The 9,877-nt window shown below is 47.7% G+C and overlaps 1 protein-coding gene across 5 annotated transcripts in view; it reads right to left on the bottom strand.

The window, feature by feature from the left end:
* Positions 1-5,731: 5,731 nt before the first annotated feature.
* Positions 5,732-9,877, bottom strand: part of Tfe3 (transcription factor binding to IGHM enhancer 3) — an 11,675-nt gene continuing 7,529 nt past the window's right edge. For all 5 annotated transcript variants that reach the window (XM_029534301.1, XM_021187653.1, XM_021187654.1 and 2 more), the window contains 3 exons: positions 9,179-9,235; positions 8,941-9,016; positions 5,732-7,580 (listed from right to left, as the gene is read on the bottom strand). In XM_029534301.1, coding sequence (XP_029390161.1) covers positions 6,995-7,580; positions 8,941-9,016; positions 9,179-9,235 — 719 coding nt within the window. In that variant the 3' untranslated portion in view covers positions 5,732-6,994. The remainder of the gene's footprint in view (positions 7,581-8,940; positions 9,017-9,178; positions 9,236-9,877) is intronic.

Raw genomic sequence — 9,877 nt, 5'->3', positions numbered from 1 at the left:
AGATTTCTGAGTTCGAGGCCAGCCTGGTCTACAGAGTGAGTTCCAGGACAGCCAGGGCTACACAGAGAAACCCTGTCTCGAAAAACAAAACAACAACAACAACAACAACAGAAAGAAAAAAGAAAAGAAAAGAAAAGAAAAGAAAAGAAAAGAAAAGAAAAGAAAAGAAAAGAAAAGAAAAAGAAAGAAAATAGTTTCCCTGGAGGAATTGCAGAAATCAGTGCCACCATCAAGGACTTGAAAGGTGCAGGGGTGGTGGTTTCCACCACAGCTTCCTTTAACTCCCCCATATGACCAGTGCAGGAGACTCATTGCTGTAGGAATGGAGTCTTGTAGCACTCCTGTTGGGAAGGAAGCATGTGCCATGTGCCGGCTTCATCTGAACTATGGGATAGTCACGGTCCCCTTCCCTAAGGTAGGTACAGAGTCCATGAGAGCCTATGAACAGAATTCTCAGATCAAACCAGTAGTCTGTTTCCTTTTGAAAAAATGTCTATGAGTACTGTATCTGCATGGACACCTGTATGACACAACAGGGCATCAGATCCCATTACAGATGGTTGTGAGCTACCAGGTGATTGCTGGGAATTGAACTCAGGACCTCTGGAAGAGCAGTCAGTGCTCTTAATCTCTGAGCCATCTTTCCAGTCTGTTTCCTTTTTCTGATCCTGTGTTATTCTTTCATTATAAAGAATCATGACTACTACCAAGCCCAAGGGTGGTCTTGGAGCTCCTCAAGACAAATACAGACAAAAAGAAACTCGTGGAGAAAAGAGGAGAGATGGGGTAGGCAAAAAAAAAAAAAGGAGCAGTGGTAAAACATTAACATTGGGGATTGTTGTTTTGTGACTTATCTACAAGTCTGAGATAAAATAAATAAAGGAGCTAAAACCTAGTGCAGCCTAGTGAGATCCTGTTTGTCAGGCCCCTGGGTTCCATCCCTAGTGTGCGTACACAGAGAGACACACACAAGAATTTTGCATCTATGGCTCAGGAAGAAAAACATAGCTTTCTTGTAATGGCTTTCTTTGTGCTTGGGACAGACTAATGCTAGTCTCTTAGAACGAGTCAGGAACTATCCTCATGTCTTCAATTCTCTGGAAAAGTTTGTATAGATTTGTTCTTCTGGTTCCTTTACGGCAGAATTCTCTGCCCCCCCTACTTCTCCCCACTGACATTTGGTATCTTTTAAAGAATCTGCTATCAGAACTTTTGGCATGCTAGACTCCAGGGAAGCAAGAGCTCCCAGGACCCAATGGAAAGACAGGGACAAAAAAATGAAACAGAGACTGAAGGAAAGGCCCATCCAGAGACAGCCCCACCTAGGGATCCATCCCATCTGCAGGCACCAAACCCTGGCACTATTGCTGATGCCAAGAAGTGCTTGCTGACAGGAACCTCCTATGGTTGTCTCCTGAGAGGCTCTGCCAGCATCTGACCAATACAGATGCAGATAGTCACAGCCAACCATTGGACTGAACCTGGGGAAGGATTGAAGGAGCTGAAGGGGATTGCAACCCCATAGGAAGAACAATATCAGCTAACAGGACAACCTAGAGCTCCCAGGGACTAAACCGCCATCCAAGGAGGGACCCATGGCTCCAGCTGCATATGCAGCAGAGGATGGCCTTATCTGACATCAATGGGAGGGGAGGCCCTTGGTTCTGTGGTGGCTTGATGCCCTAGTGTAAGGGGATGCTAGAATGGTGAGGCGGGAATGGGTGAGTGGGTGGAGGGGAAAAAAAAGAACTTTTGGCACGAAGCTGTTCAAAACCGTTGTCCTCCCTATTATCAGCTAGCATATATTAATTATACATAATAATGGGTTTCATTAAGACATTTGCATACATGTCTATATTTTCATCATATTCACCTCCAGATCCTCTCCTGGCCCCCTCCTCCTCCCACACTCCTTTTCCTCAAGTAGTCCCTTTTTCGTTTCAAGTATTTTGTGTGTGTGTGTGTGTGTGTGTGTGTGTGACCCAGTGAGTTAGCATGGGGGAGGAGTTATTTACAGAAGCAGGAGTCCCTTATCAGTGGCCACCACTGAAGAAAATGTCCTTTTCTCCTTCCAGTAATCATTAACTGCCAAAAGAGCCCCACTAGCAACAGTTAATTGCCTCTGAATCCTTCGGGTTTGGGGGAAGGTGTGAGCCATGGTTTTACTCTGAAGCCCTGGCTGACCTCAAGCTTCCAGAGATCTTTCAATCTGACTTCCTGAGTGTCTACAAATGTGAGCCACCAAACCTAGCTTCTTTTATTATTTTAAAATTGTGTGTGTGTGTGTGTGTGTGTGTGTGTGTGTGTGTGTGAGAGAGAGAGAGAGAGAGAGAGAACGAGAGAGAAGGAGAGGGAGAGAGAGGGAGAAAGATGGGAGGTGGTGGCACCTGCCTTTCATCTCAGCACTCAGAGGGCAGAGGCAGGCAGATCTCTGAGTTTCTGAGTTCGAGGCCAGCCTGATCTACAGAAAGAGTTCCAGGACAGCCAGGGCTACACAAAAAAACCCTGTCTTAGAAAAACCAAACCAAATCAACAACAAAAATCAACAAAAACAACAAAAGCAAAAAAGCAACCCTGTGTGTGCAGGAGCTGGACTATTAACAACTGTTCTATTAAGAACAGTTGTTGCGGGCCAGGTGTGGTGGCGTATGCCTTTAATCCCAGCACTTGGGAGGCAGAGGCAGGCGGATTTCTGAGTTCAAGGCCAGCCTGGTCTACACAGAGAAACCCTGTCTCAAAAAACCAAAAAAAAAAAAAAAAAAGAACAGTTGTTGCTCTTACACAGGACCTAGGTTTTATTCCCAGCACCCACATGGCAGCTCACACCTGTCTATAACTCCAGTCCCAGGGGATCTGATGTCTGACCCTCTGATCTCAGAGAGCACCAGGCATGCATATACATACATGCAGGCAAACCTTTTATATACATAAAATAATAAATAGCTGGGTGTGGAAGCATGTCTTTAACCCAGCATTCTGGAGGCAGAGGCAGGTAGATCTGTGAGTTTGAGGCCAGCCTGGTCTACATAGTGAATTCCAGGACAGCCAAGACTACATAGGAAGATGCTATCTCAAAAAATTATTGTGTATGTATAACAAAAATTGGCATTTTTAAAAAATCATTTTTGAATGTGAAATTCAGAAGCATTAATTACATTTGCAATGCTTAGCCACTGATACTATGTATTTTCCGAACACTCTTTTATCATCTCAAGCAGAAAGTATACCCTTAAAATAATAATCTATTATCCCAGGGAGCTAGAATGGCTCAATGGTTACAAGCAATAACTGCTCTTCCAGAGGACCTGGGTTCAACTCCCAGCATCAACATGGCAGCTTACAACTACCTTTAACTCCAAGATCTGATGCCCTCAGTCATACATGTAGGCAAAACACCAATGCACATAAAATAAATTATCTATTATTCTGAACTTCCCAGCCTCTGGTAACATGTTGTACTTTCCCCGTCAATTGCATAGTCTAGCTACCACATAAGAGTTATACAGTATATATCCTGTGTCTGGGGCATATCACTTAGCATAACTGTTGTCTGTTTTGCTTGTGAGCTATAACCTTTAATGGCCAAGTTATCCCTCGAGCCTGAGGCCTTATATCTTGAAATGTATTCTTCTATGTGTTTAGGGTTTTTGAGACAAGGTCTTGCTATGTAATCCAGGAGTGGAGCCAGAAACTGCCTGTGATCAACATGCTGGTCTCAAACTCAAGAGATTCACTTGTCTCTGCTTCCTGGGCAGTGGAGTGAAAGATACCAGCAAGTCCTTGTTCTCTATTTTAATACTTCTCTCTTTCCTTTATGTCTGAAGTGCACGGATGGTTTGAATGTTAGTGCACCGTGTGCATGCAGTGCCTAAGATAGCCAGAAGAGGGCATCAGATTCCCCCTGGGACTGGGGTTCCAGAGCCACACTGAGCAGGGCCTGGGAATGGAAACCTGGGTTCTTCGGAAGGGTAGCCAGCACCGCCCTTTACTGCCACAGCATGTCTCCAGCATGCTGTCTTCTTCTTTTTTTTTAAAGATTTATTTATTTATTATATGTAAGTACACTGTAGCTGTCTTCAGACACTCCAGAAGAGGGAGTCAGATCTTGTTACGGATGGTTGTGAGCCACCATGTGGTTGCTGGGATTTGAACTCCGGACCTTCGGAAGAACAGTCAGGTGCTCTTACCCACTGAGCCATCTCACCAGCCCCCTGTCTTCTTCTTCTTCATTGGTTTTTCAGAGACAGGGTTTCTCTGTGTAGCCCTGGCTGTCCTGGAACTCACTCTGTAGACCAGGCAGGCCAAGTTGTCTCTTTATTTTGACAACATCCTTGTTCTTGAGACAAGGTCTCACATAGATCAGACTGACTTCAAGTTTATGATGTTGCACAGGTTGGGCTGGAGCTTCTGATCCCTCTTTCCTTCGTCTTCCAAGTGCGGAGTTTACTGGTCATTTTGTTTACCCAGCTGGCTACTTGTTTTTGGTACTGTGTGTAGGTTTTGTGAGAACACATGTCATGACCCACATGTACACCATGGCTGTCAGAAGACAACACTGTGGAATTGGTTCTCTACTTCCTCCTTTAAGTGAATTCGAAGAATAGAACTCCAAAAGGTCAGGTTTGTAGCAAGTGCTTTTACCATTGTACTGAGCCATTATCACCTGCTCACTGTGGTTTTGAGACAAAAGTCTCACCTCACACTATAGCACAGCCTAGCCTTGAACATACCGAGAGAGAACTTCCTCCTGCTTCAGCCTTGGGAATGCTTGAGCATGCTCCAGCGTGCCTTATTGGTGCAGGACATCCCTTACTGTTCCTGCTTCAGCCTCCTAAGCACTGGGTTTCTTCTCATGAGGAAAAGATGCTGTAACCAGGACTGTCCACTCACAGGGACCACTCTGGTGGTGATATTAAGGACTAAGTCTGATGCTTGTCCTGTTGATCAGTAAGTATGCTGAAGAATCATCAGAAAAATACTTCTTCCAGCCTTCAAGTGATGAGACTGATGTGTAATTCCAGTCCTCAAGAGGCAGAGGGTCCAGCTTGGACTATTTGAGACTTTGTCTTAAAAATAATAATAAAGAGGCTATATATGTGTGCTTCTCTACATTTACATGCCCCATTGCTTTTGTTGAGATGGGTCTGTATAACCTAGGCTGCCCTTGACTTGCAAACTGTCCTGCCTCACCCTCCCCAATGTTATTCCAGACATAGTAGTAATGCCTGCTCCCACCTGCACTGGTTGTTTTTCTCATTGTTGTGTCCACACGAGCTTGAATACCTTTTGTTGAATACCCCACATACTTTTGTCAACGAGCCTACAAGGCTGGGGGACATGGCTGACTGTTGGAGGGCTTGCTGGGTCTCCAACTTCAGCCCTGTAAGTTAGAGTTAAGTATCTCTCTGCATATGGCATCCCGGCTTGGCGCGCTTACAAGGCTGCCTGTCTGTAGAAGGTACTGCATCTCTGACCAGTGAATGGGGAGGAACCGGGCATACAGAGCAATAGCCCCAGGGAAATCAACGTGGGGAAAGCACAGGTCAGCTGATCCACGGCAGGCTCATTGCTTTTGCTTACAGGTGGTTTTTCTCTGGGCTCTCGTTCTATCTAAAAATTCTCTATTTGGCCCTCTGAAATCTGTTTTTTTTTTTCTTCTAGAATTGTGATTTCTCCTGACCCACAGGGGCCATGTTCATTGCACCATCAAAAACAAGAATGGGAGACTCAATGCCAAAGTTAAAAGCGCATCAAACACGCCTAGCATTTATTATTTTAGTCAAACCTACAGACCCCTCAGTAAACCCTCCTTGGGGCCTGGCCCCAGCAATTTAAAGCTGAAGACCTTGGGTGTAGGTGGCAGGGACGGGACTAGGTGGGGACTGGCTCTGAAACAGGGGTATTCCCTCAAACGGAGAANGGTGTGGNTGGGGCGGAGGTCNGAGTTGACTNAGCGTCTGAGTGAGTGGATTCAATAAAAAAAATTCACAAACAAATGAGGGATACATTATACCTTGGCCACCATTCCTCCCGGGCCCTGACTTTTAGGGAGACTTGTGTTTCCCTGGGCTGGTAAAGAGCCTGGACATACCCTTTCTTTACCATTTTCTACAAGGTGAAGGGAAACACTGGGGTGCCTAGACTGGGTCCACACTGATCCCTTTCATCTCCCCAAACTGCCCCTCAAGGCAGAAAACGGCAAGGTCATCCCAAGGGTGAGGACCCAAGTCACACCTGATCTAAGTCAAAATCTGTTCCCTTCCCCAAGAATAAGGTCAGCACAGGGCCCTCACAGGTCAGAGGTTGGTCCTTAAGGCAGGGAGCTAAGGAACTGTTCCTCCCTGCTGAATGGAATGCTTGCATGGTATCCTGCTAAGGGTCAGGGCTAGGGCTGGGGCCCCTACATGGGAGATCAGAGCCTAGTAATTCCTCCATACCTGTAATACCTGTGCTGAGCTTTTCCTATAGAGAAGGGATGGGTCCCAGGGGAANGGGCTGGATCACACCCTTACTTCTGNTCCTTGCCAGAACAAGTCAGGGGTCATAAGGAAGAGATAGGGATTAATCCTCCAGGGGTGGGACACTCTTATTTTTCTTCTTCCAGTGCCAGGAAAAGCTGGACTGGCAATTCCCAGAGAAGGAATGGCATAGCATCCTGGCATCTCCTTTCCTTCAGAGACCTGTTTATAAGGATCCCTAGTGGCCAGGGGCATACCCTTATCCTGCCTCCTTCTATCACCTAGGCAGGAGTAGGACCAGGGACGAGGGGTAAGGCTATGATGCTCAAGTGATGAACTGCGATTTCCCAGCTTTCTCCTGCCTTCTCCCCCATGATGGAAAGGGGGCAGGGCCTCACCCGATTCCTCCTCCTTGCCTATTACAGGGTAGGGGCCTGATTGCAACTCCTCTTCCCCCAGATTTTCTGGACAGGACAGTCTCACAGGAGGGTAGGGAAAAAGGCAGGGTCTCATCCAGGGGGAGGAGTGAGGCCTGATCAGGACTCCTCTTCCATGCTGAAGCTGCTGCGGCGGCTGCTGGCCTTGGAAACAGCCGGGGATACTGAAGAAAGCAGGGGGTCAGAAGCAGCCCGCAGTGGGGACAGGGCACCCCCTGACAGTCCTCCCANCATCCCCTCCTCCTCCATCAGAATGTCCTCTAGCCCTAGGTGGAAGGGGTCCCCCAGGTCTCCCAAGTGGTCGCTGGGAAAGTGTAGGTCCAGAAGGGCATCCGAAGGTGGTGCTGGAGGCTGCTGCGGAGGAGCGTTCTGGGCAGGTCCNCCTGATACATGAAACGCTGGGCTAGGCCTGCCCTCCTCCTCAATGTCCAGCTGCTCTGGCTTGAGGCTGTCAGAGACCGAACTTGTAGGTAGGGAGAGCAGTCCTGGGTTGGGAGGCACCGGCAGACCATGGATCTGGGCCTGCAGTTCTAGCTCCTGAATCCGGAGCTGCAGGCTTCGGTTGGCTTGTTCCAGGGACCGTTGCCGGCTCTCCAGGTCTTTGGAGCGTTGCTGTTCCTTCTGTAATTTTCGGATGTAATCCACAGACGCCTTCAGGATGGTGCCCTTGTTCCAGCGCATTTCCCTGTGGGGCCCAAGAAGAGGGAAAGATCGAGTGCTGCACATGACTCTCTCAGGGGGGACTGTACCATGTAGACGGACTACCTGACCACATGTCAGAATTTGAGGTATATCAAAGGGTTAGAGTGCTTTCAATAAACCCTATGCTTGTAATCATCCCGTGGTGGCCATTATAGCTCCAAGCCTGGAAGCCCTCTTGACCCCTTTTGGCTCCTTTCCCCCATGACAGCCAAGGCTGGCCTCTCAAGTGTTAACATAGGAAACTATTTTCATTTCAAGCCTCGTACTCAGATACAACCGTGCACCTAAGAGTGCTTTCCTTCCACCACATGGCCTCCTCAATCTTGCCCATTCCTGTTCTGTGCTGGGGATGAACGGAGGGCCTAACACATGGTAGGCGAGCACTGTACTTAGCTACATACAGAGCTCCGTCTTTTCAGCTCTCTATTCAAGTGTTTCCTTGCTAGCTGAGGCCTGCTCTGCCCTACTCTGCTCGCTGCAGTTACCATCACCATCCCACCATCCACTCATCTTCCTTCTGCTTGCATGTATGTGGATGCACCAACAGCACCTGCCCCCACCTGATGCCCCTGGAGGCCAGAGAAGGGTATCAGATGCCCTGGAACTAGAACCAAACCCGCATCTTCTTAACTGCTGAGCACGCTCTTCAGTCCCCCTGTGTCCCTTTGTTTTGAGGCTGTCCTCAAACTCTAGATCCTCCTGCCTCAGACTGCTGGGCTAATAGGCATATACCACCCTGGCCGGCTCCCTTCTGTTCCACAACCCTCATTAGAAACGAATGTCATGGATTTTCTTTGTCTTAACTGTGTTGCCTCAATTAAAGGCATCAGATCCAAAGGACAATGGTATTTTTCCTTTTGTTCCCTCTGGTGTTCTCAGAGCCTAGCAGAGTATCTGGTACAAAGCAAAGGCCCAACAACTGAACCCTGACTACACAAAAGAAGTACAAATTGAACAGAACCCTTGTGTTTATGTTCCACAGGGTGCAGATAGGCCAGACAAACTTAACACTGTGGATTCAAAGTCGGAAGGTCTACAGTCCCCCAGCTAAGAAAGACAGAGAGCTCTTTTGGGGGTGGGGAAGTATTGGTTTTTTTTGATGCAGAGTCTCACTCTATAGCCCAGGATAGCCTAGAGCTTACTATATAGCCCAGGCTGGTCTTGAACTCATGGCAATCCTCCTACCCCAGCCTCCCCAAAGCTGGGAGTACGGGTATGAACCGCAACATCCAGCTCAGAGAACTTTTGCAAGACTACATGGCAGACACACCAAGGAACAACTTTCCCGGTCCAGGATGCTCGTTCCACCTCCCATTGGCCTGGGGTCCCCAGCCCAGACTCACGGATCATTGGACTTGGGGATGAGGGTGCCCAGCTCTTTGATCCTATCGTTAATGTTGAATCGCCTGCGTCGTTCAACTTTCAAGAGAAGGAGAGAAAAAGAAAGAGCAGTAAAAGAATCATCAATGGGTGAAGGAATAGAAAGGATCAGGGAGGCTCCCCATGGAAGGCGGCCCTTGAAGCAAGGAGCACGGCAGGTCTGTGTGGTGGGTGAGCAAGTGCACCTGCTCCGCGGCTTACTTAGGTTGTGATTGTCTTTCTTCTGTCGCTCCTTCAAAAGGGCCTTTGCTTCGGTTTCTGGAAGAGAGTGAGGGTGGATATCAGGGCTTCTGGATATAGGAAGCAGAGTCCCTGCAGATGCAGAGGGAGGGGCTAGTGGGGGAGGGACAGAAGCTGAGAAGTGTTTTAGAGCTGGGATCTTGCTTTCTCATCCAGGCTGGCCTTGAACACCTGACTTGAGCCATCCTCCTTGACAGTCTCCAAACTACACAGTTTGGCCTCAGAGCCAGACTTGCGAGTGATTTCTTTTTAAAAACTAGATTTACTTGTATTTTCTGTTCATGTATGTTTTGCCTTCATGTGTGAATGCACACCAGGTGCAATGTCTGGCACCCAAGGAACTCAGAAGAGAGCAGGGGATCCCCCGGAACTTGAGTTACAGATGGTTGGGAGCCACCATATGAATGCTGGGAATTGAACTCAGGACCTCTGGAAGAGCAGCCAGTGCTCTTAACCACTGAGCCATCGCTCCAGCCTTGTTGTCGTCTTCTTTTTCTTCTTCTTTTGATGTTTCTGTTTCTCCTCTTTCTTCTTTTCCTCTTCTTCTTCTTCTTCTTCCTCTTCTTCTTCCTCTTCTTTCTTCTTTCTTCTTCTTCTTCTTCTTCTTCTTCTTCTTCTTCTTCTTCTTCTTCTTCTTCTTCTTCTTCTTCTTCTTCTTTT

The sequence above is a fragment of the Mus pahari genome, chromosome X (assembly GCF_900095145.1).
Source record: "Mus pahari chromosome X, PAHARI_EIJ_v1.1, whole genome shotgun sequence".
NCBI classification, from domain to species: domain Eukaryota; kingdom Metazoa; phylum Chordata; class Mammalia; order Rodentia; family Muridae; genus Mus; species Mus pahari.
This window is presented reverse-complemented; position numbering and strand designations above follow the sequence as displayed.